The following is a 27912-nucleotide window of genomic DNA, read 5'->3' as shown; positions in this document are numbered from 1 at the left end:
ACCACACAGATTCTTGTTATTAGTCAGTGAGCTCCTACCAGCTCCTGTGGCCCTACTGTGGGACCACACGCACACCCACCGCTGCCGGTGGTGCAAGGGACACACACAGCAGACCACACAGGAGAGGAAGAGGCCTCTCCTCTCCATCACAGAGCTGCCTTGTGGGAAGGTCCACCATGAATATACCAGTTAGCACAAGCGCACTAAGATATGAAAACAGGCTGTTCCTTTTTAGACTTGCTGGTTGGTAGCATCTATTTTGATTAACAGTTCATTTATTAGGGTTTGGGGTTTACACGTGCCACTGGCAAGGATCCACAACAGCCATCACTACAGCAGCTCAGTCTTGCCTAACTGGAAGGTAAAGTCCAGGGCAGAGTTTACACATGTGCAATGATGGAGAGACATGCAGAGATCACTGCTTCGGTGAACACAATCGATCAGTACTGGCCATGCTTTAGAAAGCCGATCTGTGAAAATTTCAGGTAAGACAGTTAAATTAAAGCACGTTGCACATAAAGCTACAAACCAGATTTTACTTTCTCTGGGGGAAAGTAACATTTTTCACTAAGGAGCTGATGAGCAGTTGTGGGTTGATTTTTCTTTTTCTTTTTTTAAAGCAGGTTGATGATGAAAAATCTCAGAACAGTATGACTATCATGAGAATGATTTCTAAAGCAGGAAGCATGACAGCCCCACACCCACAACAGCAGAAGCAGCTGCCACATGCAAGTTGTCAGCCACACACTGCAGCTCTGATCCACGCTACTTAAAGCTACTTGGGAGCTTTGACACCATCTTCAACGCAGTGAACTGCACAATGCAGAATTAGCTAAAAGTCCAGAATAAGAAAGGAAAAACAAATGGGTGGTATTACCCAAGTCAGAAGGTGTTTCACATCATCATCTCAAAGCAGGAACTGCTATGACAGAACCCAGCCTGAACAGAAGTACCAGGACCACCACCACTTACACTCAGGACCTGCAGCACTGTGAAAGGATACCACCAATAAGAAATATCAGTAATTAAAACAATCTCTAACCTCATCTGAAGTTCCCTGCAATATGACTTCAGTGCCTCCCAGATTCTGAATGATGGAAGAGAAATTTCATCTTGATGCTAAGGGGAAAAAAAAAAAAAATCAGAGCAGGTTGTTTCATTTTTATCTGGAACATTTCCACCTGCCCACCTCTTTTCTGCACAAAGCCTTTCCAAGTTCAGTGGAAGTCCATGCCTGGCTTTAAGCACAGGCAACAGAAGAAGCTGCTGGGTGTTAGGAAGATTTCCACTGCCGCAGTGGAAAGCCAGACCTGCTGCTGCCAGCTGAGAGAGGAGCAGGGGCAGGTGATTGTAGTGGCGGAGCAGTAACCACCACAGCTTCTGACCCTGCTGCTCCTCAGGGTAAGAAAACAGGAAACCCAGCTCTCCGGGAGCAGGGCCAGTCTGTGGCAGCATGGCCCAGATGGGGGAAGCATTTTGCCTGCATTTGAAACAGCTTGGAGCAACTCTGCCTTATAAAATGGCAGAAACCAACTGGCAGCACCCCACCACCCCTAAGCAAGGCAGCATCTCCCCTGCTTGCAGGGTCTCCTACAGAGATGAGATCCTTTCTTTTGCAGAGGTCAGGGCGGCAAAGCAGCTGTTCCCAAAAAAGCAACAACTTAAAGCGACGCCAGAGCTCCGATAGCCTGTCTCACACTGTGAAAGCAGCAAAAGCAGTGCAGGAGGGGGGAAAAAAAGGAATTTCAAGGATTACTCCACTTTGGGCACTGCTAGGTGCCGTAAATTCCTGGTTACAGGTCAGTCATCCCCCCAGCTCTACACAGACAGCCTGGAATTGCAACGGCCTTTTTTGGCTTCGGCAGAGTCTGGCTGCAGGCAGCTGCCCATCGGCACAGCATCCACCTCCAGCGCTACACGGGCTGCCTTGTCACAGGGCTCTAGATTCCGGTCTGAACCAAGGACCCACTACACAGCATAAAATATGCTAAGATATTTTCGATGCAGAGAGCTTTCAATGCTGTAAGGAACAGCCTTGCTTTCCACACATTAGCACATTGAAATCTGTACAGCAAGCCTGTCAAACAAAGCAGCTGCTCTCTGGCTCTCCTACACCTCTCCTCAGATGGAAGAGCTTCAATTATGTGCATGTCTGCAGGATTTTAACCTTTTTCCTGCCTCTAGGCATTGCATAAGAAGATCTGATGCACTAGCCTCTTCATTTTCCTACGGCGGTTCAATGCGAAAGGTTGCCCTCGGAGTTTGTTTTTTCACAGCAGGGGCGTAGGAGTACGAAACCAGAAAGCTACTCAATTACTGATTCCCTGCCCCTACATTTCCAGACTGGCAAGACAAGTTAAAGTATTTTCTAGGGGAATATGATCAACTGTAGAAAAAAGTAATTAAAAGTAACTGCAATGTCCAATTTTACTTAATTTTATGCAAGAGCTCCAAGACATCTACATGCTTACAATCTTTAGACAAACCCAACCACATCCCATGATTTTCAGGAGGACACATGGAACATACTTCACAAATAACCATCAGGAAGATTTGTAGCCCAACTCAGTTTCTGCTTAGATACCACAGTAACAGCCGTGCTAAAAGGTCTAATTAACTCCCACTGATTTCAGAGAAGTAACTAAACTAGAGCCAAACCAGGTACATCAACATGTTACCTTAACATGCAGTCGCCTCCTGCTTTTCTCTCAGTCACTCTGGCAACATATCAATTATCACCATGCTCAGATTAGCTCCTGTTTCTAAACAAATACTGGAAAGGTGAATCTTTTCCCCTAAAAAGATTCTACAGGGTAATTATCAACGTGTACTAAACACTTGTAATCCGCAGTTGTTCTTCCAGAAAAAATAAATTTAAGGAGCTGTCGGTTCAAGCCGTCAAATCTAAACTACTTGACAGTGTATCGAACCTTTAAACTTCTGTTGAGAACAAAAGACACAGCAGACACACATATAGGTCTGTAATCAGAAGTGACAGACAGTAAGACAGCATAAAGTCTTGTTTTATATGCACCAGAAATGCATCAGCACAAGCAGCACAGCCGTGTCAAGATAGGATTTCCTGCAAGAATATTTTAGTTACCTCAAGCCTGATTTTTGTAATCATCCTGATGCTTCGAGTAACCTCAACAGACCGTAAGATTAGACGACTTGTAGAAATGGCGCTTCAGTGGTTTAAGCATTCACCTGACATGCTTTAACACAAAGAACAAATGAAAAAAAAAAATCTAGTTTGGAACTTGAGAAGTTATCCTGCTCCAGAGCTAGCAGGATGAAAAAGGAGCCAGAAGGCCTAACTCAAGTGCCAAAAAGTACAGCAGTAGTGCCACACATCTTCTGCGAGATGCAGCTTACATCAGGAAGCTAGTCAGAAGAGTCAAGGCTGGAAATCAATGCAGGTTAGCTTCCCATCGCACACGAAGCCCGCTCTCTACCCCACGCCAGTCTGTCTGCTGCAGACTGCTGACATATTGGCTTATATGCTCTTATGGAACAAACTGAGTCATGCTGCCAAAACTTGAAAATAAACGTTTTTTAAAGAGCTCTGCATTCTGCAGGCAGTACATCCCATTTCATAAAGCTGAGGCGCACAATAAGTACACTTTTGCCCATTTTGCCCCCAAGATTACCTTTGTGTACCAACTCATTTCCGCATGCAAGACTCAGTTATGAAACAGACAGCTACATGCACTCGACTTTAAGAAAAGAGTTAAGCCTTTTCTTAAAGGCCTCTTTATTTTTAAATTCCTTCAAAACATAAATTAATTTAAACAAATCAGATGCAAAACACCTGCATTTTAAATTAGCATATATTTTACTGTATCAATCACAGCAACCTCATACAGTAAGATACACAAAAATAGAGCATGGTATCACTTCAATTCAACACAGTTTTGTACTACAGTATTCCATGACATATATACACAGGACTTTTCTTTTTCAAAGCAAGTATAGTCCCTGCTATGTTCACCGTAAAAATTACGTGGCATCACAGTTTTAGTTAATTCACTGTAGTGTGAGTAGCCATATGGAAATCGAACTAGTGAACTAGAAGATACACTGTATAGCAGCCAAACAGGCATGACACTTCAGAAGATGAACAAAAACAAAATAACCACTGAAATGAAAACCACCCTTAGACTGTATTTTAATAGTAAAATTGTTTTTAAATTCTTCACTATATACATAATGTATCTACATTTGTGTCATATTTATATATATATATATTTATAAAAAAACCATACAAGATTTTGAAAACCTTAAAATCATCCACCTAAACAATATTCACCCCAACCTTCAGGGTCAGCAAGGCAACACTTGCCTATAATTATGTTCAGTTGCAGTCACTTGATTCAGAAGTTTCCCTGATTGCTAAACACACGCCATTCACTTTGTTTCTTAGTGCAAACTGTACAGTAACTTATTGTTCTCAGCCCTCTGTAAGACTCAGGTTTCATCTTATTTCCATAATACTTCCGACACCCATTTATGGCTAAAATTATTTTAGCTATTTTACAACATTAGCCTATATAGTTTCCCCCTCTACCTACCGCAAGCCCTCCCCCCCACCCAAAAAAAACAGTGTAAGACAAACAACCATTCATGCATGTTTCTGTCACACAGGGATCAATGGACATTTAAGTTTAGAAGCCTAGACTCTAACAGTGTTTAAAAAAACCCTAAGTGAATAATTTTAGTGCAAAGTGGACTACATAGTTTACACCTCAGCTAGAGTTCTTTACAGATATTTTAAACACATTTAATTCTGCACATCAGATTAGGTTGCCTGATACTTTGTTCTAACTAGCTAGTTGGAATAAGGAAGTTAGAAGGATTCTTGTGGGTTTTCTTTTAATAAAAAACTAAAGCCTATTCATAATCAGCTGTTGTTTGGGGGTCAAACTGTACAGAACCTAGCACAACGGAGTCCTGGTTCTCAGCTAGGGTTCCTATGTGCTACACTAATACAGATAAATATTATTATCTGACTCACATCCATAACTGATGGGTTTACTTTAACAGGAGTCACAAATGAGCTCTGATTTTTAACCAGGCCAGTGCTTTACTTGCTGGACTACACTACAGACTTCGCAGTGAATTTGGAAGCAAGCGTAACATTTATACTTACAATTTCCATAACCACAAAGGAAAAGCGTGCACTGAGAACCAAAAATCCTGCAATTCTTAGACAAGACTCCACTCAAACTAGTGGTAGCCTTATCAGGGGGGAAAAAAATGTCAGATTAAAGAAACAAAAATTGATCAGAGCCAAGAACGTCAGTCTGCCACAGTGACTATAATAAGCTATGGAATACAGTACAAGGGAAAACAAAAAGTCACCTGAACAAATAACCCAGAGAGACCTCATAGTTATAATGATTCTACCACTTTTAAGAACTCAACATATTAAATATTTATTAAAAATAAACTGTTTCCAAATTACCTATTTACAGTACAAAGAACAGTACTTAATACATGTGCAACAGAAAGTAAAGAAAAATCGGTACTCATCTGGAAGGACAACACTCTAGGCATAATTTAAGTGACATGAGTACAGGTTCACCTTTTTAAAATACCATACAGTAAAAACCAGTAGGATGATATTGGCAACACCAGAAAATAAAGCACATATTGTCCAGATTCAGATTATATAAGCTTGAGATAAACAACCAGGAGATAAGGGGAGAAGGAAGAAACGTAAAGACGAAAGGAAGAGATGCTGTGGTGTTTGCATTCTGGAGATCAAGAAATGCAGACACACTTCAAAAAATAGTCTTTGTTGGCAAAACAAGCCATTCACATATTCCTTGCACATTTTGAAGTCATACTTTATCAAAAACCGGCAGTAGTTTCATCACTCATAGAAAATGAGAAGCTTAATCTTTAGACTTTATTTTCAAGCCTTGAATGGTTTTATTTGGGCAAGGAGATGACTGCAATGGAATAGAAAGCTGTGATGTCACTTTTCTAAAATACAACAGCTGCCAAGTTTTAAAGAAAAATGTGCTCTTCCCCCCCATTTAAATTGAAAAGTAATGATCATTTAGGAATTACCTAAATTATAGCAGCATGAAATCTAATGTATCTGCAGCATCTGTGAAGCCACAAAAATCAAGAACTGGCACCTGATCACCGAACCATGGTTCCAAATGTTTGGACATGTCATTTTGGTAAGAGGTCAGTGTATTTTCTTATCAGTGGAGTCAGAATATTAGTTAGTATAGCCCTTTCCCCTCCCCTTTTCCTTCCCCTCCAAGACAGACTAATCAAGTCTATCTATAAACTACATGGGACAGCTGGGATGATTTATAGTTTAACTGATTGTTAGGCATGAACCTGTGGAGCTCGCTTTTCCTACAGCAGGGGTCATAATAGTAAGCGTTGAGGCAAGCGTCACATGAGACTTTAGAGCAAAATGTGCAAGTGTTTGCAGCTCCGGATCGGTTACAAAAGCCGCAGCGCGAGGTGCCTGAAGGTTTGGATTTTGAACTGAATTGAGCAGCTCTCTCTTGACTCTGAGTCTGTGACGTGTACTGAGATTTCTCCCTTAAAGCAGACGCGGGAGACAAGCCATCATTTGGAAGTGGTTTGATCGAATAGGTGCTCTGTTTCACTGCTGGGTATTCCTGCCTAGAGTTGAATAGATTGTCACACTTTTGGCAAACAGAAGTGCCACAAGGTACACCACAGTTTTGGCACTTGAGGGAAGCTGTCTCTTTGGCTAGGTGGGTGCGTTTGTGGTAAACAGGGTTGGCATCATTTCTTAACAGCCATACATCAGGCTTAATAGCATCTTGTCTTTTAAAATTTAACATACTTCTAGAATCGGGATCAGTATATAAATCTAAGTCCTCTTGAGCAGAAAAATAGGAGCTGTAAGGGACATTTGTTCTTAGCATGCCATTGTGATGAGACGAAGTTGGCAAGAATTCATCTGAACACCCGTGTGGGGAGCTTGACATTGTCAGAAGAGAGGGTGACGGACGGATGATTTCATCTTTAATGTCATCTTCCGCATCAACTAAAATTGGTTCTTTCCTGAGACTCAGAGAGCTCATCAAAGGTGGTTTCTTACTTTCCCAATAATTATCGTATGTGTCCACTGATTTAGAAGGCTTGCTTACCTTTGGCTTGAAATAATCTTTAGAGGCCCGTTCGCTCGCTGATTTCTGGAGTACCATTCGTGCCATGGAAGTGTTTAAGTTTTCTTTGCACTCTGCACGCCGTTTCATGGCTTCTGAGCAGCCTCTAACATCTTCAGTGCTATTTTTTCGTTCGTTTATGACATCAATCTCTGAATAACCTTTATCTTTCACTTGCAAGTGAATTTCAAGAAGCTGCTCGCATTCCACTTTGGCCAAAAAGAGTTCAAATGAAACCATTTTCACTTGAATGGCATCAACCTGCTCTTTGAGCTTATACATTGTTCCCAGTTCTTGGACATAGCCCATGTAGTTCAAAATCTGTCTTACATCATCTTCAGTTATAGCAGACTTTACATAATAAACAAAGGGTCCAGTGTAGGTCTAAGGAGGGTGGGGGGAAATAAAAGGAAAACTAGGTTACAAATTCAGTGGTGGACTAGATGTTCAGATAATTCAGTGACAGATACTATATAATTAAATAGAATAATAACGACAGTGAACACAGGCAACTCCCATGGCAAGATGAACTCCATTTCTGCATCCCTCCTGTTCAGCAGATGGAAATTCCACATGAGGCAAATTCAAAGTAGGAGAGTTTTCATTCAAATTAAAATCCTGATTAGCATAATGTCCTCCCTGTTGATTTAAATCACTATGCTATACACTGACATTAACTTTTATACATACCAGACATGCTTGCATTTACAATCAAGTCTACCATGAAAGGTAAAAAGGCAGAGAATTCATGTATTGTCCCTGGACAGGGGTTAGATAAAGATAACAGGAACTCAGAATTACTGAGAGAGTACCAAAGTCCTCTTCAACTCAGCTTTAAATATACTTGAGGTGCACACTTTTGTGTACTACTACTATGCAATTTCAAATGTCTGTTTTATTTAATTTTATATTAGGGCAAGAATTTCCACTAAAAAAGCCCCCAAAGCAAAGATAAGAGTTTGTGCAAATTGAAACATCCTCAGCATCTGGCATACCTGAGGCATGTTCTTAATCCAGTTCGAACTGTTCTGGATGGCAGGCAAGAGCAGCCTGCCCGTCACATTTTTGTACGGAACAGGTACTGGATCCACAGTGCACTACCAAAGTCAATATTGGCAGTGCATCAAGAGATATCCTCGATGGATCGGCCAACATTTCAAAGGCCAGAACTTAAGTGTAATGACGGAGAAAATTTATGGAGAGATCTTGAAGAAAGGTAATTTCCCTTTGGGGAAACAGAACTCTCAAATGTTCTAATAGCATTCAAATTCTGTGATAAACAGTGAAATAGTGTCTTTTTAAGAAAAGCAAACAAAAGTACCCATCACTAGTGCACATAACCTGCAAACGACTTTAGACACCTATAACAGCATTGTATTTCATCGAACTTCCAAATCTCAAAACTGTTCTTTTAAGTCACCTAGACCGTTCATTACTGAAATGCTGCATCAGTTTTGAATAAGCATATAAGAATAGGTAAAAGATAAATTAGAAAAATCAACAGCAGAGAACTCGCTACCTGACTTCCAGCACCCAAGCCAAGCAATATACAAGTTCATACTTTTTCCTCTGAGATTCTGGCATAGGTAAATAATTTGAAAGTACATTAAAATCAAAACGTAATGAACTGAGAACTGACAAGCAGACAAAAGTATTCTGGAAACAATTCTTTCAGAGAAGTTCCTTTACCGTTATCATATAACTTGTTGGAACCTCAGCAAAGCACCCACTTGAAAGCAAGCATTGGATGCTAGTACTTGTGTTCCATTAATAGCTGTCCCAAGACAAAAATCAAACTTTGAGTAAGCTTAAACACAACTTGACTGCTCACCCTAGTGAAGGCATCTCCAAGTAAAAATTAACACACTGTAGCAGGGTAGGCTGAACAAAAGCCTTAAATAAGCTCTTCCTCTATTTTATGGTTACATTATAAGTGCAGACACAGTACTTGTATTTCTGCTCTTGGGATACTCTCACCAGCACCAACTTCACTTATTTTACATAGAAACTTTCCTATGGCTTCTGTTTACCAACTGTATACAGACAAATATACACATCATGCTAACAGGTGGGGAAAAAAAAAGGTCTTTGAAGGAAATGCATGAAATGCGTTAAAAGAAAGAAAAGCAAACCATGTTCTCACTATGGCCACACATGAAAATGTCTTACCTTAATATTTTTGAACTCCTTTTTCCAGGGGTAAAGAAAGAGATTAATTCCAACTGTCTCGAGCATGCTGAATGCATTATGGAGAGAATGTAAACTTGAAGATTTCACAGATCTCAGTGAGTTTTCAGCCATCTCGTAAAATTTTATCAACCGGAATCTATAAAAGGGATCGATTTTGGGAAGGCAAAGTAAGGCTGCCGCTGCCACTCGCAAATACTCATCATTAATAGGACGCTGCTTGTTGTCAGAGGCATTCAGTTTGCATTCATGGAACTGTACATACTTCCTAAATAAATCGTCTTTATATTTTGTATCCATTGAAATCAGTTTTTATCTCACGCTTGGGCAGCTACCTCGTCTCTTTCATGGTTATTCGGCAGTAGGTTGATTATCTGGCAGTAAGAATCTTCAGTAATGGCAACTCTTCTGGAATAAAAATTGAAAACAAAGACAAGTCATGACAGTTGCATAAATCCCAGATGTCCACAGCATCTATCTGCTTCACAGGATCCTATAAAATGGTTCACAGAGCAGCAGCTCCCAGAACAGCCTTGTTAGGTTTCTGAAAAAGCGCATGAGTCTACAGAAATGTTGCTGTCCTTCTTTTCACTGTCATTCTCTACTCCTCTTCCAGTTATCTGCCTAAACCAGCACAACAAACCTCCACTGAGCAAGGCACTGAGAGTTTGATACAATAAAGCTGGTGGACGCTCAAGCCCAGGGTTAGGGAACCAAGGCAGAAGTAACTCCCAGCAAAAAAACAAGAAGAGAAGCACGAGTCTTTAGGGTGTCTTCTTTGCATTTTATTTTGCCCTTTCGGTCCAAACAGCTTACACAAACATTATTTTAATCAATCACTGGGGGGAGGGGGGTTGTTCGTTTGATTGTTGGCTTTTTTTTTCCGCCCTGCACAATGATATGAAGATTTTAAAAAATAATAGTAATACAGCAAGAAGTTTCATTTTGATCAACTCGTGAAAGCATCTACTTTTTTGTTCCTCTAATGGCACAGGACTGCCCCTAGACTGAGCAGATTAATTAACCTTGCTTTTCTATTTCTAACATTTTCTAGGCTTTTGACTGCCACTCACATTGCACCTGACAGCACACCCAGGCCATCCCAGTGCTGGGAAAGCTCTGCAGCCCCCCTACAGAGATCACGCTCCCCTGGTTGCTGCAAACTACAGCCAAAGTTTCAGCTGAATTCTGGCAGCTGCAAAGAAGATTGTAATCTTTTCAGCAAAAAGCTACACCTGCCATTTTTAGCTGGATTACTAGAACAGAGCAAAATCATCCTGGTTTCACACCATGCACAGTTTTGTTTGCAGGGATAGTTGCTTTTATGTATATACCAATCTACATTTTCACCTCACTGAGCTCAGGCGCTACACAGAAACAGCTGGTGACAAAGAAGCTACCTAATGCTACTTTACCAAAATGAAGGTAATTAACAGACAAACAGACTCCACCTCAGCTGCCTGAAGAACTTGTGATCAAAAAGCAGATCACAGGCTTTGGTTTTTTAATGAAAATGCAGTGTAGCCCTTACAGATTTCCCAGCTGTGAACCAAAATGAAGGCGGGGTGGGAGAAATCAATGCACTGTTTTGGTTATAGTCAGTCTGAAACAGCACTTTAGAAGAGACTTTCCACCCAATATTAATTGCAGCTGCTAGAATACCGATCGATGCCCCCCCCCCCCACACTCCTGTTAAAATGAAAATCCCTGTTAAGAGCAAACTGAATGAAAGAAGCCATAACACAAAATACACGGAGGAGGGAACAAACCACAAACCAACAACCAAGAGGTCAGGAAAACAAACAAACAAAAAAGTCAAGAGCCTAGCAGTTAATATTACTTGATGAAAGGCTGCACTTAATGACAACACCATGTGGGGAAAGTTAACTAGCAGTTCAATTTCTGCTCAAAGGCACACTGCTCTCGGTCTTTCCACCATCAGAAATCGCACTGATGTCAAGAGACAAGCTGTGAATCACAGGAAATGTGGAGTTCTAAATTAACATCTGAGCATAAGGGACAGGAGTAAACCCTTCTCTCTCCCCAGATCTTTCCTCCTTAAGTTGTGCAAGATGAAGTCTGTGGGCAAAGACAAGAGAATGTCTGTTCCTTAGCAAGAAGGGCTCCATGAGATAATTTCAGAGAAAGACCTTTGTCTGGCACATCAGCAATACACCCCCAGGACAAGGAATGATCCTGTGCTGCCAAGGAGCTGGATTAAGTATTACAGTTCTTCCACCTCCGTGGTTAATAACTACTAAACAAAAGCACCTGGTTACAGGTATGAGACATCAGGACTAGGGAAGTCCCCAAATGAAAGTCCTTCACCGAGGCCCTACGGGATGCGACACTCAAAGCCGCTGCCAGCTCCGATTTTGACTTGGGGTTTGTACATAAGTCAGCGTTCACGCGGCTGAAAGGCAGAACACGACAACCGAAAGGGGCCGGGGAAGCCTTCACAGCGCTGCTCCTCACCCCCAGGGCTTCCAGAAGCAAACCAGCCCCGGCCCAGGCAGGCTCCCAACAGCTAACAGCCACCGTTATGAGGCTCAATAACAACCTCGGGATGCTAGCGGGCATGGATAAATATAGCTTTAAGAAAGACACCGGCTGGCAAAACAGATAAGATAACAAGGCTGTTTTGCTGCACGTTATTGACTGGAAACCTCGAGATTTCACGGAGACACATGAATAATAAGTTCTGATCCGAAACTAGCTTGCACTGGTGAGACAATAAAACGTTTCTATCCGCCTCCCTCAGGGCCAGAGCCTCAGCGGAGGGAAGCACGGCGCTGCCCGCCCGGCCGGGCACGGGCACGCGAACGCCTCCACAGCGGGAGGGGAGAACGGCGGGGCGGGCACAACCGCCCCCAGCCCGCGCTCAGGGCGCCAGAAACGCCTGGCTGTCACCAAACACTCCACAAGAAAATTAAACCCGAAGGTAAAGGCCGTTTAACAGCGGAAGAGCAGCCCGCACCGCCGGGGAACGGCAGGCGGGAGGAGGCGGGAACGCCGCACCGACCCGCGCCCGCCACAGGCCCTTTGGCCCCCCCGGCTCCTACCAAGGCACCTGTTGCAGAGACACCCGGCCCGGCCGGGAGAGTGGAGCCGCGGGCACGGCCCCTTCGTCCCCCGCCCCTTAACCACCGAGCTCCGAGCCAGCCCCACCAGGGCTTCCCGGTAACGGGGCGCAGCGCCCACCACCCCCAGCAAACCTGCCGCCCCCTCAGCCAGCAGCGCTGCGCCGAGGGCCGGCAGAGCCGCCCCCCCACCCCGCGGGCTGGGCCCGTCCCTCACCGCTGCGCTCTGGGCCGCGCCCGCCGTACGGGACCCGCCGCCGCTCAGCCGGAAGCGCCCGGTGACCCGGATGCGGACTGCCGACCCCTCGGCCCCTCACGGGCTCCGGCGACGTCCCCCGCGGAGGCCACCCCCACCCAGAATAGCTGCCAGAGAGTCACCGGGGGGCACGCCCGCCCTCACGGCTCGGCCTCCCGGCACCGGCCCAGGGGCTGCCGGCGGGAGGGGGCGGCTGACAGCGGCGCCCCGGAAGTGGATGGGGTGGGCGGGGCACCGCCTCCTGCCGCCCTGACGTCAGCGGGGCGGGGAGCGAGGGGGCGGGGCAACCTCCCCCGGGCACGTCGCTCGAAAGCGGCGCGGCCGTTTAATTCCTGCGGGATGCGGCTGCGCGGTAACCGGGGCCGGGCCCCACCATTAAACCGCTGTTCCTTAGCAAACAGCTTTTATGCTGGGGAGCGGGGAGGGCGCGCTTGGGGCCACGCCTCCGGGCCACGCCCATACTACATGACCACGCCCCTCTGAGTGGGCGTGGTCTCGTTGCGGGGGGCGGGGCCGCGCCTGCGCGCGGGCGCGCCCCCTCTGGCCGGCGGGGCGGGGCGGGGCACGGTGGCGGCAAGATGGCGGTGGCCGGTGGCGGCGGCTCCTCCCGCTCCCCTGAGCGGCGGTACGACCCGCTGTCACGCTTCACCTGCCCCGTGTGCCTGGAGGTGTACGAGAGCCCGGTGCGCGTCCCCTGCGGACACGTGTGAGCGGCTGCCGGCGGCGCGGGGCGCTGGGGCGGTGGCGGTGGGAGAGAAGCTGGAGCTGGGCCCGGGCCCGCAGGCGCATCTCCCGGCCGGTAGCTGTGAGGCCTTGGGAGGGAGCCGCGGCTCGGCCGGCCCTAGCGCTCCCCTTTGGCTCCCTTGGGAGCGGGGCGGGCTGGGGTGGGTAGAGCCGCCGCCGGGGGCCGGGTCCCCGTGGGGGGCGGTGGGGACAAATGGCGCTGTCTGTGGGCGGGGGGCTCTGTGGGGCCTAGGGGTGGTTTCTGTGAAAGGAGGGAAAAAAACAAATGACAACAGCGCGGAAAAAAGCTAACATTCTTTCGCTTTTGATTGCTTTCCTTCCTGAAAGGTGTAGAAACCGAGCACTGTCCAAAAGCTGGTATCGCTGATCATAACGAGCTAGAATCTGACTCCCTGCATGCACAAACATCAATCAGCTGCTGTTTTATTAGTTGTTATTCCTTCAGACTCAGTCATCACTTAGGGCAGAAGACACGGACGGGCTCTGGGCATTTATTCTGTGTGTCCAGGAGGGATGTTCTCACCATCTACTCCTTTTTTTTTTTTTTTTTTTTTCTTCCTCCCACACCAGCTTTTGCACGCAATGCCTGCAGGAGTGTCTTAAGCCGAAAAAGCCGGTTTGTGGTGTCTGCCGCAGTACCCTGTCGCCCGGTAGCAGAGCTCTGGACTTGGAAAAGCAGATTGAAACGACAGAAACAGCTTGCAATGGCTGCAATAAAAAAGTATGGAAGTATTTGGAAATTAAGTGCATGAGGTGTGCCTGCTTGGCCGTACTGCTTAGAGGGAAATAAAGCGCTTTCTACATAATCGGGTCAAAATGTGTGTTCTGTTAGGTGTTAAAGATACTTTATATAGGCAGCAAACAAATGTTGACGTTCTTTCCACAGTTTTTTATTCTTACCTCTTCAGGAAGTAAATTTCAAAGTGAAGTTACTGATTTTAAAATTATAGTAAAATATTGCTTCTGATGTTGCTTCTGCGAACGTGCCTCTGTGGGAGGAACATTGTAATGAAACCATGCATGTGGGTTTTAGGTAGAATCATAGAATTATTTTTTTTATTATAGTGGTCTCTTTGGCTCTTAAACATAAATTTATTTGCTTTGTTTTAAATAGTTATGAGTCAAAGTTGTTTTATATGAGTGGTGTATTCCACAGACTTACTGTTTGCTGGTGTCCTGCATGTTGAATACCTGTGTGGCATCCTTCCTGTCATTCCCTTGTTCTTTGTAAAGTTGGTCTTAGCGTTAATTGAATGCATAAGAAAGTATCTTAGCAGATGGCAAAACAACAAGAAAAGGATAATTAGACACACTAAGGTGAGGGTTTCTGGGTAATATCTTCATTCTGTCTTCATTCTGGCTGATAGAAAACTGTAGTACCTTGAATTACAGATTTTCTTATTGTAAACTTGAATTTCAATTAGTGGGATTGAACTATTAGCAATCAGTGTATGCCAACATCTGTACTAAAAGTCAGATTATTTTCCATGCACTGTCTCTTCTTCTCAGTGACCAGGTAAACTGGCTTTATATGAAGCATTATTTTTATATATACTCTAGTGTTGGTTAAGAAAACTGAGCTGTCCTGAACAGTATCATATCTGTTAAATATTACAGGCAGCAAAGTTACAGGTTAAGTAATCTATAATCTCAGGTTAAGTAATCGATGATCTCAAAGTTTTCTGCTTTACCAGCTGGAGTGTTTAGGTTTTCCTGCTTTAACATTGTCTGCAGAAAGCTACGTTGTTTTACATGTTTACTACTTCTGCTGGAAAGTGCAGAAGTAACTGCAAATAGTTTAAATTAACCTTGCTGTGCAATTGTTGCCTGCACAGATGTATCTCTCCAAGATGCGCAGCCACGCCGCGTCTTGTTCAAAGTACCAGAATTATATAATGGAAGGCGTGAAAGCTGTCACTAAAGAACCACTTCACAACACCAGGTAACTAGCTCTTCTCTGGAAATATTTGTCTCTCTTTGTCACAAAAACGGGACTGTTACTGATTAATCGTTACAAACTCTCGATTTTCATTCTGCTGAGGAGATCCTTTTATCTTTAAAAAAATGCATTATGGGGTTTCAAGCAAACTGTAGAATTTTAAAGTAAAAGCAGACTTTACCTCTTTGCTCAGTTTAGGTATTGTTTTAATCCTTTCACATTGTTAAAAACTAAACCTTAATCCTATGTCTTGTCCTGGTTTCTGCTGGGATAGAGTTAGTTTTCCTACCAGCAGCTGGTATAGTGCTGTGTTTTGGATTTAGGATGAGAATGTTGAGAACACACTAATGGTTTTAGTTGTTGCTAAGCAGTCCAGGACTTTCTCAGCTTCCCATGGAAGCTGAGAGGGAGCAGAATAGACAGGACAACTGACCCAAGCTGGACAAAGGAATATTCCATACCATAGATTGCCATATAGAAATGGGCATTGGTCAGGGACGGGGATCCACGATCACTGGGCAATCAATCATCGGGTGGTGAGCAACTGCATTGCATCCCTCGTTTTGTATATTCTTTTACCATCATTATTATTATTCTCTCTTCCATTGCTGTTCTATTAAACTGTCTTTATCTCAACCTGCGAGGTTTTTTTCCTTTTTCTCTCTCTTCCCCCTATCCCGCTGTTGGGGTAGAGGGGCGATGAGTGAACGGCTGCGTGGTCCTGCTTGCCAGCTGGGGTTAAACCACAACAATCTGCCTGTGCACAGGGAAGCTATTGTGCTTTCTACATAAGCCATGCAGTAGACATCTTAAAGATTAGGTTACTCAGTAAAAGTAGCTGTTTTTTAAATAAGAAGTTCATCTTTCTGTCTCTTGATTGTAGTAGCTTACAATGAAGGGAAGTCAGAATTGATTGCAGTGTGCTCACCTGCATGGTCGCATACTGGGTGGTACCCTGTGCTTTAAAAACAACAACAAAAAAACCCAACAGAAAACACAAAACAAAAAAACCACCACAAAACAAACAAGATGATAAATGGCATTTATAACATTTGTAGAGGAGCTCTCATTTTGTGTAAATATGAGTGATATTAAGAGTTCCTTAAGCTGTTGCTGGAAATTAAAAAGCTGATTCTTAAAATCAGCTTTTCTTAATTGCATGGAATAAGATGACTGCTTTAAATTATTTGTATTCCTAGAAGCTGGTAAGACAACTTTTGAGTATTGTATCCTAACGCTTTTACTTTTAACTGTCTTACAATGATGTTACCTCTTTTTCTCGCCCCAACCAGGAACTTCCCAAATCGCTTTACCTTTCCTTGTCCGTATTGCAGCGAAAAAAACTTTGATCAAGAAGGACTAGTTGAACACTGCAAAACATTGCACAGCATGGATGCAAAACAAGTGGTAATAAAAAGTCTTGGTGCAAGAATTGCAATGAAGTCTAGTCTTAAATCCCTTTGAAACAATGAATTAGAGACTTACTCTTGAAGTTAAGTACATATTTATAATTACTCCTGTTAAAGTCAAATGTGGGTATGCTGTTCATGCGTTTAATTTTTACATAATTTTGATGTTGGCTTTCAATATATTCTCTGGAGGTGACTAGTCTCTGTTCCTGTTGCAGCTAGGTTACATCCTCCTTTCATATTTGAAAAGTGGCAAACATTCAAAGTTAATTAAGACCAGTAACAAACATAAAATTAATAAGGTATAATTTCAAAAAAATGTCAGGCATTTAATTTTCCCCTCCGCTGTTTTCAGCAAGAAGACACTATAAACCATTGGAAAAAATGCTTGCAAAAAATAGTGTATCATTCTAATACTCTTTACCTGCTGATACTCCCTCTCACGTAAAAGGAATTGCAAAACATGGAACTGAATTTGAAACTTTAATTTTTCTGGAAAGTTTTTTTGAATTCCAAATTGTTTAGGAAAAAAAAAAGTTCAATTTTTCCTTTGGTGAGAAGTGATCTTTGCAAAGGAGATTGAGGAAGCTGTTACAAATAAAGGCTGAAATCTTCTAAAGCAAACAGCTGTAGTCAATTCTGATTCTCAGAATATAGAGGGAAGAGTAAACTATTCCAGTTCAGAGGTTTAAGACATGAATTAAAATTATTTGGGGGTATCTGAGGCTTTTGTATTAAACATCCCAACAAACTAATTGACATCACTTTACATATAGAATAGTGATTGTCCCAAACCTTGAACTTCAGTCTTCCATGCTGTCTCTGTCCTACTCTTCCTACTGTAAATGTTAAAGCGCTTGAACTGTTGGGGCTTAATCGGCTTTTTTTGGGGGGGGTTTTCTTGAAGGTTTGCCCAATTTGTGCCTCAATGCCATGGGGAGATCCAAATTATAGGAGTGCTAACTTCATGGAGCACCTTCAAAGACGACATCGCTTTTCCTATGATACTTTTGTGGTATGTGTTTCCTCACCCTTGGAATACAGCCTGATGACTCGTAAAACCCAGCTTTTTTACATAGCCACTACTGTGAGATCTCTTGCATGTAGATGGTATCATGAGAGAAATTGGACTATTGGCAAGTCAGAGGAAGAGGCAGCTTTTTTTTCTGTTGTGATTTGGTGTTGTATTAACCAGCATGGCTGTCACAGTAAAAGAATTTCTGTACTCTTTGTTCATAGGATTATGATGCTGATGAAGATGATATGATGGCACAGGTTTTGATGCGTTCTTTGCGGGATAAATGAACCAACTAGAAGATTAACTGTAAATCCAAGCTTCCACAAGGGGGAAATGCCCAGCGTCCTCGCACTTGGCCCTGTACATCCCAAGATGAACTCAGGCGTCCAGAAATACAGAAAACTCCTTAATTCCTATCTCAGTTTCAAATCCTGTTTTGATATCTCTGTACCGCTTAGTCTTTTGTTAACATGGTCTATGCAGTTCGACCCTGTCAGCCTAATTTTCTTACTTGCTTCACACAAAACTTAATGGTAGTTCAACACGGAGGAGGTGAATCTGTTTTCCTTTACCTCTGCCTGTTTCTTGGTTTCTTTTGCAGTTGTGTTCATTTGACTGTCTAAAAACAAAAACATTCCAAAAGGAATGGCCTGAACTAGTTTATAAATATCTCTTCCCAGTCCCATTTACATACCTTAAATGATTGTATGAGAGGTGTATTTGTAGCTCTATTTTCCTTTAGTGAGACCTCTAGGTGCTAACTGTAATTGTCAGACCAGCTCTCATTTGAAGTGGCGATGATGTCTGTGATTTCATAATGATTCCCAGTGTTTAAATTCTTACACGCAGGCTCTCAAGTATATGGAAAACACATCTTCAGTATAAGTCTTCAAACTACAATCTTTCTTAGCAAATCTTTGCACCTGTGTAAGCAACTAGTTCAAAATATTTTAGTTCTATGCATGATTATTACTTTCTTCCATACTTTGACCATAATTCCTAGCCTGGAAAGTAAACTTTAATGTTGGTCTTATTTAAAAAATAATGCATTCTAACTGTCTTAGCAAATATTAATCATATTTGCTGGCTTTATGATTAAATTGGTGGTTTGGAAACTGGTTTTCTAGTAATTTTAAGCCTTATGCTGGTAGGGGAATTCAGAATATTTTTTTTCAATACCTCTGTTTTCTATTTAAACTAAAATTTTTGTATATATTCATAGTTTTTCCATCTCTCAAGGCAAGCTGGTAGCAAAACTTATCAGTAATTCATTGCACTTGCATGGCTGTACCTTTCTGCATTACAGGTTTTTAACAAGTATTTTGAATTCCTGTTCTTCAATGTTGCTGAAGTAGCTGAAGCTGTACTTAGATTGTTTTCCATATAATATTATATGTGTAGTATGCAGGTATAGCTTTCAAAGGAAAAATAAAATATAACCCAGAAAGCAGGGTGACAATTTCAGTACATGGTAAATGGATACTCTGTATTCAAGTCTACACTTTTACTACAGACATTCCTTTTTTAGTTTAACGTTTTCATTAACTGCACAGTCAAGATGCTGAGATCTAATGATCTAGGACAGCTGACCAGAACTTGTAAATCACAGTAGTGTTGAGATGTCTAGTCTGATTTAAGCATGTTTAATTGGAGCAGTGGACCTGCACCACCACAGAATTGAGTACTAATTAATTTATTTGACCAGTGAATTTAATATCATCGCACTCTGCAGACTGCAGCATAGCCTTACCCTTAAAACAATGAAGCGCACCCCATCTAAAACCTCTTGATTAACCTTTGTGTCCACCCAGACCTCTAACATATTTAAGCTGAACCTGGTTTTACTGTGTTTTCCCCAACTTGGTATGGGCTATTATAGACTCATCCTTAGGTCTTGGAGGGGGGAACATCTCATGGTACTGTGGAGAAAGTACTGTGTTTGGGGTTGGTTATTTTTAGTGCTTGATCTGCAAAGAGATTACAGTGTATTAGTGGTTGAATGGGGATTTCTGGGTTCTAGCTAGAACGCAGTTTGGTCATACCCATTGACCAGAATCTAGATTTCTGCTACTATTTTAAGTGCACTTCATGCAATTCTGATAAAATGTTTAAGGAGCAGTTAGAAGCTTCTGAGCAATTACTTTGTCATGTTTTTGACTTTTAAAGACAAGTTACAAATAAAGGTCATTTAATTTATAAAATCCTACCTTCGTGTCAGCTCTTGCCATTTCTTCCTCATCAATGACCAGTCAGAAATTGCTCGTGCTGAGCGATTGTACCCCCGCCGTCTGTGCAGACCTGTTCCTTGACTGTACAACTCGTGTGTGATTTCATCAGTTTGTTAACTGGGACTTGTTTCACAGGAAGTACAGACCAAAAATACTGACTGGAAAACGCGTGCTAGTTCTGCTTTAACTTTGATTTGGTTTGTGTAGGAATCAGAAGCAATGGCCTGGCACCTGCTGGCTTGATAATGGCAGAATTCACAGCACTGCTTTCTATGCTGGGGTGAGCATCCATGGAACCTCTCAGGGATAAACCTAGCCATTTGCTCCAGCTGCTGAGGAGCTTTGCGTCTCTATGCTGCTGACTTCATCAGCAAATGCAGACGTGTTTACACACACTGTGGTATGTCTTGCTGTGGTATGTCTTACTTGCTGCTTGATTTAAAAAGCCGTTCTGTTGAGAATCACGTGTGTTCTGTGTATAGCCTTGATTCATCTCATTTGTGTGCAGAAACTCGGGATGAAAAAAAAGCCTTATTACAGAGCAAGCTAGTTTGGGCTTCCAGATCCAGTGGCGTGTTACTGCAGAAGAGTGAAGTGCTCTGCTAGAGCTGCTCTCACCTCGTCAGCAACTGATCTTGCTGCCGCAGCAAATCCCAAGTGCCCATTGTTGGTGATAATGCAATTGGGCCACCTCGGACCTGTGAAATTCCCGGTGTCTGGCACGGGGAGTCAGCCTTAGAAGGACGATTAGCACAGAGGGAAAGGGACAGAATGGGAGGAGACAAGCTTGCAGATGAGCTGTTTCTTTAAATTAATCTGTCTCCAGTCAAAGACTGGCCTTAATAGGTCTGATAAATTGTCATCAGCATTAATTGCCTAACACAAAGGCATCGCTTGATCTGGAATTACAGCAATAAATTCCCCTGGTCTCATTACACTGGGGGGATGAGATCTTGTAAAGGATCCCATATATAATAAAGCATTAATGGTATGTTCTGGGTCCTCATGTCACCTGATGGACAAAGGCACAACAAATTTTCTTTGAGGCCTCTGGCCAGCTGTTCTGGATGGTCACTGGTCCTGGACCTGGACGCTGGTCACTGGTAAGACCAGTGTAAGAAGGATTAACCTCTCATGCAATACCAAGGCTATGTTAAGTCATGGAAAAGTAAATGAGTGATGTGCTCGCAGTCCTAAAGCTTTTCTTTGGTTTAAATATACTAAAAATTACAATGGGGCATTTGCCTGCTTTGGGGGTGGGGTTTTGTTTATTTTTCTAACACAGAGCTCATGTCACAGTTGCGTTGGTCTGTGCTTTGTTCTTCAAAAGCAACTCATTTTTTTATGGGTAAACTACATATTATTCTCCAGGTGATACAAGAAAAGACTGATGAAACCGCTATGAAAACTTCCTTTTCCTTCCCCAATCCTTCCCCAAAACTCCAGAAAATAGTTAGTGCTTAGTGAAAATAAATTTTGTCACTACAGGCTTGGGTCTCTCTTCTAGTTCTTCTCGCGTTTCTTCTGTCTTTACCTAGTACTCAGACACTGGGCTTTAAAAAAATAATACGGTGGATCTTCTGGGAACTGTTTGAGTTCCCCCATGCAAGGAGGTTCTCTTCCATAGCCGGGGGGATAAGGCCACCGCCGTGGCCACAGCAGCAGGAGTGGTGGCCGGCGTGGCGTGTGCCGACAGCAGAGGGAGGTCTTGCGTTTTAGAGAGAACCGGGCTCGCACCCTCTGCTCGTCCCCGTCCTCCTCCACCCGGCTCAGGGGCCTGCGGTGGGTTTCAGGGGGCCTCTCCGGTCTCGCAGGGAGGGTGCACACCTCCTCCCCACACCTCTGGGCCGGAACTTCCCTTCGCCCCATCACAGTCTCCCTTGGTGGCTGGAGCTTTGCTCCGCAGCAGAATATTTGAGATGCTTCATGTAGCCACGGGGCCAAAGAAGGCAAAACCAAGAATTTGCAGCAGACTTGCCGCTCTGGAGGTAGTTAGCGTGTGCCTGCAATCTCCTCCGGCCAGTCCATGTGGCACTGGGACTGGAGCTGTGCCACGGGCTGGTGGCAGGGCTGCCCTGACCACCCTGGGACTCAGCTGCCTCCAGAGTCTGGTGCTCCAGTGCAGGGTGGGACGGCTGAGAAACCGCTGCCGTTTCCAGCCCGTGAATCATTGCAGAGCTTCCCCTCCCCTCCGGTCTCCTGTTCTCCCTCCGTAGCTTGCTGGCTCATGGGCACAGGCAGGTCAGGTCGCTTTCTCCCTTGATCTCTATTTTTCCTCTAGCGCATGCAAGTTTTTTTCCACGCGCGGTGGTTGGAACAGATCTGATTATTAACATTTCAGAAAGAAGAGAGGAGCGGGCTTCACTTCTTGAAAGAAAACCGCGTAGTTGTGTTCCTCGTACAAGTGTCCCCAGCGTAACCACATCCGCGGCAGGTGGAGGAGCACAGGGGGGGTGCCGGGGGAGGCACCTGCAGCAGCACTGGGGCTGTTGCCCCCTGCACTGCGGGGTGCTGCCCCTCCGGACCCCTGCGAGAAAAGGGGTGGACCTGGCCTCTGTGATTCGCATCCCCCGAGGCCTTCGGAAAGGAGGGACGGGTCCAGCTCCAGAGCGCGTGGCTGCAGGGGAAGAGTTTGCAAATGCGTCTCCTGTCTGCGGGATTGCGTGTGGCTGGCAGGACAAGCTCTCCAAGCTTTCCAAGCTGTTCCTGCCCTGAGGAAAGACTGACAGTGAGCTCAGCCCCCTGCGCTGCAGCCGTGCCAGTGGAAAGCTTTGCTCCTCACTTCTGCATTTCATGCGGGTTGTGGCTAAACAGTAACATGTGGTCAGCCGGGGCTGGCAGAGCAGTGTGTGACGGCTGAGTCACGAGTGGCCCTTTTGTGGAGTGGCAGGGACGGGCGTTGGCCGGGAGCAAGGAGGCATTCCCAGCAGGTCCTGTTCCTCCTCCTCCCACCGCCGGCAGCTGTCTTGGAGCTGAGCACGGCTCCCACAGCAGGTGGTTGGACCCGTGCCCTGAGCCCTTCCAGCGGGGAAATCCCCACGTGAGCCGGAGGGATGGGGCGAGCTGGAAGCCTGGGCTGAGCTTTCTAAATGCCAGGCCAGGGGGACCGCTCTGGCTGTGCTCACCGCTCCCCAGGCGTCCATTGGCAAGGCCTGGGCACCTTCCCGTGGGCATGTGTGCCCTGGGGAGCAGAAAGACAAAGGGAGCACGTGCCTTGCTGGGGCTGTTTGACCCACACTGCCATGCCGGTGGGGAAGGAGCCAGGGGAAGGCAGGAGGGAAGAAAACCAGAGGGCAGCTTGCGAGGGAAAGCTGCGGGGCCTGAAACCTGCCCAGCAGGAGGGAGAAGCATGTCCGGGCAGGTGCTGCTGACCCTGCCTGGGGGAGGGAGTCAGCAAGGGCTGACCATCCCGCTCCTCCGCGAGTCATTGCCTCTTCTCAGAGGATTGATAACCTGCGGCAAAGCGTGTTTCCCCCGCCGGGCTGTGTCCCAGCAGCAGGGCTTTTCCTTATCTGCACTGCAGTCCCCAGCGGTGGGGCAGGGACAGGGAGACCCACGCGTGGGGGAGCCCGGGGGTCACTCTCCCGGCACAGCACCTTCCTCCAGCCCCGCTGCTGCGGGTCGCCCCGCCTCGGGCACAGAAGCCCTGGGTCTGTCGCATGGTTCCTTGCCCTGCTTCCCTCCAGAGCATCGCCTGCTCCCCGCGGGGAGCGGAGCCCCGTGGGCAATCCCCATGGCTCGGCTCGGCCCCCGGCGCCCGCCCTGCCCGAACCCATTGGCTCCGGGGCCCGGGGGCGGCCCCGCACCGCCCTCCCCGCCCCCGCAACGCCCCCCCCCGGCCCCGGGCCCATATTAGCGGGCGCGGCGGCGCGGTGGCCCCGCGGTGGGCGGCGGTACCGGGGGATGCAAGATGCCGCGCTCCTTCCTGGTGAAGAAGCACTTCTCGTCCAGCAAGAAGCCCAACTACAGCGAGCTGGAGAGCCAGGCCGGTGCGTGGAGGGGGCAGTGGCGACCGGACGGGCCACACACGTGGGGTGTTCCGTGGGGTGGTGCGGGGGCTCCGGGACAGGATCCCCTTATGTCCCCGCACGGGAGCGGGTGGGTGACTCACTTTTTGCAGGGATGGGTTCTTTTTTTCTATTTCGTTTCTCTTGGGTGGGATGGGGTGCGGGATCCCCCGAATCCCGGGATGTGGAGCCTCCCCCTGGTACCCCGGGGCGGGCGGAGGCACCGAGAATCCCCAGTGGGGTGGGCACGAGTGTGGGGGGACAGGTGTGGGTGGAGGCGTGGGTCCCCTTTGCCCCATCCCTCGCAGCAGGGCGGGCAGGGGCGCCGAGCCCCCGTGGGGTGGGTTCTTCCTTGCCCCAGAGTGGGTTGGGGCTCTGAGTCCCCGTGGGGTGGGGTGGGCTGTGGTCCCTTTGCCTCTCTGGGGTGGTGTGTGGGGCTCCCACAGGATTAGCCTGGGGTCGGGTCCCATGGCCCAGGGGTGGGCTGGGCAGCCCGCTCCCCTGGGTGCAAAGCCCCATGGGGGTGGGTCGGGGCCCCCTCTCCCCCGTTCCCACGGGGAGCATAGGGGCCCCGCTGAGTGCTACCCCCTCCCGCAGTGCTGGCCACCCCGCTACTGTACGAGACGTGCCCGCTGCCCGTCATCCCCCCGCCCGAGGTGCTCGGCCCCGGTGCCTACTACCCGCCGCTGGTGTGGGATGCGGGGCTGCTCTCCAGCCTCTTCCCGGGCGGCCCGGGCAGTGAGGCGGCGGGCGGTGCGGCCCCCGCCCTGGACCTGACAGCACTCTCCAGCGAGGAAGATGAAGGCAAGAGCTCCGGGCCCCCCAGCCCAGCTTCGGCCCCCGCTGCCGCCGAGCGCTTCCGCTGCGCCCAGTGTGCCAAGGCTTACTCCACCTTCGCCGGGCTCTCCAAGCACAAGCAATTGCACTGCGACGCCCAGGCCAGGAAATCCTTCAGCTGCAAGTACTGCGAGAAGGAGTACGTGAGCCTGGGGGCTCTCAAGATGCACATCCGGAGCCACACGCTGCCCTGCGTCTGCAAGATGTGTGGCAAGGCCTTCTCCCGGCCCTGGCTGCTGCAGGGCCACATCCGGACGCACACCGGTAACGCCGGCTCTCGCCTCTCTCCCTCCCTCCCTCCCTTATCGCCTCCCGCTTCCCAGCTCCGTGGCCCCCAGCGAATCGGCGAGCCGGGTGTTATCTGGGAAGATAAGGGCTTCCCAAACCCCCTTGGCACATCTCTCTAAAATGTCCTTTAAATATCCTCTTGGCTGGAACCGAGCGCAGGGTCAAGGCTCAGCTTGTAAATCTGTGCTGCTGCTGTTAGTGCCGAGCTTGCCCGCAGGCCAGCCCATCGGCCTCGGCGTGACAGCACATGCTGCAGCCTAATTTCATAAATTGGGGATACAAGACTGCTGGAGCACTCCCTCCCTGTGCACCGCCGTTCCCGAAGCATCCCTCCCTGCCCACACCAAGGGGTCCGGGCCAAGCTCCCCAGCCAGGGCAGCACCCCAGACCCGGCTGCCCACCACCGTGGCCTTCAACCTGCTGTCCCGCTCAGCAGCGATGAGCTCGGCTCAAAGCCCACCCGCTGCCGAGATGGACCGCAGCAAGGCTCGGCAGGGCCCGGGGCAGGTGCTGGGGGCGCGGGCCTGTCGGTGCGGGTCCGGACGCCGCAGCTGCAGCCCACCCCGCCGTTCGCGGCTGCCTGTACAATGCATCTCCCGAGCGTCCTTTGTGGGGCTGCGGGGACAGTGTAATTGTTACTTGGCACTGATTTCACACCCTCTTAACGTACTAAAGACGATGGCTGAAGGAAGCCGGGAAGACTTAATTGTGCTTTCCAAATTGAGCATACGCATTTGTTTCCTCCAAAAGAGTCTTTCTGGGAGGAATTCGCCCTGGCCAGGCTTTTCAATGCGAGCCGGGCGGGAGAAGGGGGAGAGCGGGGTTCGGCGGAGGAAATAGCTATACTCACCCTGGCGCTGGCGCCTTTCAGCCGCTGCCTGCTATGATATAATTAACACATAGTGCTTGGCTTTCCTGCCTCTCTGCAAACGGTTTGCTTGGCTCCAGGCAGACGAATATTGTATCTTCGTTTGTATGTGCAACTGCCTTGCTGCTTGCAGATGTTTCCAGCATTAATTTTCTGTGGTTCATAGGAAAGGTTTTTCTGGGAGTAGGAAATTCCCAAGTCCCCGGCTTTCCCCGGAGTGAATGCTGTACATACCTCGCCCGGCTTTCCCTCCGAACAATAACAGCCAGCACTTCTTTTCACTGCGCTCTTCACAAACTTTGGCTAATGAATGGCTCCTTCTTTGATATTCCCCATGTGTTGATGCACTGGTTAATTGGGAGCGTTTCTCTTTGTCCCATAGGTGAAAAGCCCTTTTCCTGTACACACTGCAACCGGGCCTTTGCTGACCGCTCTAATCTCCGAGCCCACCTGCAGACCCATTCAGATGTAAAGAAGTACCAATGCAAAACCTGCTCCCGGACTTTCTCCCGTATGTCGCTGCTCCACAAGCACGAGGAGACGGGCTGCTCCGGCTCTCGCTGAGGACTCGGCTCCCCCAGGCCTCTCACCACGCCAATACCTATACTATAACTAGTTTCTGTAGGAGTTAGTTTTCTCCGTCGCCGTCGCAGCGTGCACCGGGCCGGACGTGGCTACTCCGGCCCTGGAGACCCTCACGCTCCTCCCTCGGTGCCTCCTGTGCAATGCCTTCTCCCATCCCGGCGTCCGAGGGTGCAGGACTGGAGTCCGGCGCAAAACGTGGGTGGCAAAGCGAGTGCGTGGAACTCGGGGGGGCGCAGCCCTGAGCCCGACACGCTGCAGCCACAGCCCCTCGGCAGGTGCTCCCCCCCCCCCCGCACCCCCCTTGCCGGAGGCACTCGGCACCTTGCAGGGCTGGACCTGCACCCCGGCCCCACCGCCGGGATCAAATATTGCGACCATGTAGCTTGTGGGGGGGGCGTTGGGTTTTTTTTTGTGTTTTTGTTTGTTTGTTTTTTGGTGTTTTTTTTTTTTTACCATAACCACTTGGTAACTTTTAAGAACCAATATTTTTTTAATGAAGGACAAAATGTTAACACCCACCCCCCCTGCCCCGAGTGTATATACGCCGCCTGTAGAAGGTGTAACTATGCAATAATACAGTATCCCAGTAGTTGTGAAGCAGCTGCTTCTCCCCAGCACAATGACAATTTGCAATGCCTGCGAGATTAACAGTGTCCATAAAAGGCATGGGTAGCCATTTCAAACACCAACCCTGTTTACAGAGCAGCTATGCACTCAAGCACCTGTTAATATGACTCTTAACAACTGCTTTTCAAGAGAACTGTGACTAATAGCAGGCACTTGTCAGCCGATACAATGGTGGCCTGTCCCAAGGCTGCCCATCGACAGGTGTGTGCCAAAAGCCCTATTTATGGGTATTGACAGGTGCCTCCTGAATGCATCTTTCTTTGGACATTGCTTTCATGGAATCATTACAAAGAGGATGTTTACATTTCAAAGGTACACTGGTATTTATATTTTTGTGCCACAATTTTGTACTGATGAAACTTTTTATATAATTATATACAGTTTATTGATATTCAATAAAATGGCTAATTTATAATAGGGTTTTGTGGGTGCTTAGGGTGAATATGCAGCAGCAGGTGGAGGGGGAAGTGTTGCGGCTCCCTCCCATGCTGTGGGGATGGGGGTGCTGGTCTGGGTGGGGGTGTTGGGCCCAGCTCTCCAGCTCCCACCCTGCACTCCTGGCCTCTGGTTGCAGGTGAACGGTGGGTGGCATTCACAGGAGGTATCCGCAGAGCAGTCGCTTCTTGGGGCAGGAAAAGGCAGGCTGACTCAGTTCCTGGGGAAGGGGCAGCTGTGC

The 27912-nt window shown here is 47.0% G+C and overlaps 4 protein-coding genes across 5 annotated transcripts in view; 2 read left to right on the top strand and 2 right to left on the bottom strand.

Annotated features, from left to right (window-relative positions):
• The window catches only part of LOC141750115 (opsin-5-like), a 44157-nt gene extending 40630 nt beyond the window's left edge, over window positions 1-3527 (bottom strand). The window contains exon 1 of one of the 2 annotated variants that reach the window (XM_074604728.1): window positions 3104-3527. In XM_074604728.1, coding sequence (XP_074460829.1) covers window positions 3104-3127 — 24 coding nt within the window. In that variant the 5' untranslated portion in view covers window positions 3128-3527. Of the gene's footprint in view, window positions 1-1042; window positions 1058-3103 lie in introns of those variants that run through there. The other variant, XM_074604727.1, reaches the window with a different exon arrangement.
• Window positions 3528-3737: 210 nt separating this feature from the next.
• On the bottom strand, window positions 3738-13053 carry SPATA2 (spermatogenesis associated 2). Its single transcript, XM_074604725.1, has 3 exons — window positions 12648-13053; window positions 9333-9758; window positions 3738-7547 (listed from the first exon to the last, which is right to left on the bottom strand). Exons 2-3 carry the CDS (start codon window positions 9648-9650, stop codon window positions 6294-6296), a joined length of 1572 nt encoding a protein of 523 aa, XP_074460826.1. The 5' UTR covers window positions 9651-9758; window positions 12648-13053; the 3' UTR covers window positions 3738-6293.
• A 168-nt stretch (window positions 13054-13221) lies between these two features.
• On the top strand, window positions 13222-20002 carry RNF114 (ring finger protein 114). The gene is made up of 6 exons (XM_074605189.1): window positions 13222-13392; window positions 14001-14151; window positions 15266-15372; window positions 16662-16776; window positions 17686-17793; window positions 18018-20002. The coding sequence occupies exons 1-6, from the start codon at window positions 13265-13267 to the stop codon at window positions 18081-18083; spliced, it is 675 nt and encodes a 224-aa protein (XP_074461290.1). The 5' UTR covers window positions 13222-13264; the 3' UTR covers window positions 18084-20002.
• Window positions 20003-23910: 3908 nt separating this feature from the next.
• Window positions 23911-27649, top strand: SNAI1 (snail family transcriptional repressor 1). The gene is made up of 3 exons (XM_074604966.1): window positions 23911-24013; window positions 24629-25132; window positions 26407-27649. The coding sequence occupies exons 1-3, from the start codon at window positions 23935-23937 to the stop codon at window positions 26586-26588; spliced, it is 765 nt and encodes a 254-aa protein (XP_074461067.1). The 5' UTR covers window positions 23911-23934; the 3' UTR covers window positions 26589-27649.
• The last annotated feature ends 263 nt before the right edge of the window (window positions 27650-27912 follow it).

The sequence above is a fragment of the Larus michahellis genome, chromosome 12 (assembly GCF_964199755.1).
Source record: "Larus michahellis chromosome 12, bLarMic1.1, whole genome shotgun sequence".
NCBI lineage: Eukaryota > Metazoa > Chordata > Aves > Charadriiformes > Laridae > Larus > Larus michahellis.
This window is presented reverse-complemented; position numbering and strand designations above follow the sequence as displayed.

Excerpts from the sequence above, each read along its gene's own strand:
- SNAI1 (XM_074604966.1), top strand. The coding sequence starts at position 23,935 with ATGCCGCGCTCCTTCCTGGTGAAGAAGCACTTCTCGTCCAGCAAGAAG. Across the intron at positions 24,014-24,628 it reads CGAGCTGGAGAGCCAGGCCG|TGCTGGCCACCCCGCTACTG; the intron begins GTGCGTGGAGGG and ends CCCCTCCCGCAG. Across the intron at positions 25,133-26,406 it reads CCACATCCGGACGCACACCG|GTGAAAAGCCCTTTTCCTGT; the intron begins GTAACGCCGGCT and ends TTTGTCCCATAG.
- SPATA2 (XM_074604725.1), bottom strand. The coding sequence starts at position 9,650 with ATGGATACAAAATATAAAGACGATTTATTTAGGAAGTATGTACAGTTC. Across the intron at positions 7,548-9,332 it reads AGGAGTTCAAAAATATTAAG|ACCTACACTGGACCCTTTGT; the intron begins GTAAGACATTTT and ends CACCCTCCTTAG.
- RNF114 (XM_074605189.1), top strand. The coding sequence starts at position 13,265 with ATGGCGGTGGCCGGTGGCGGCGGCTCCTCCCGCTCCCCTGAGCGGCGG. Across the intron at positions 15,373-16,661 it reads GAACCACTTCACAACACCAG|GAACTTCCCAAATCGCTTTA; the intron begins GTAACTAGCTCT and ends CGCCCCAACCAG. Across the intron at positions 17,794-18,017 it reads TTTCCTATGATACTTTTGTG|GATTATGATGCTGATGAAGA; the intron begins GTATGTGTTTCC and ends CTTTGTTCATAG.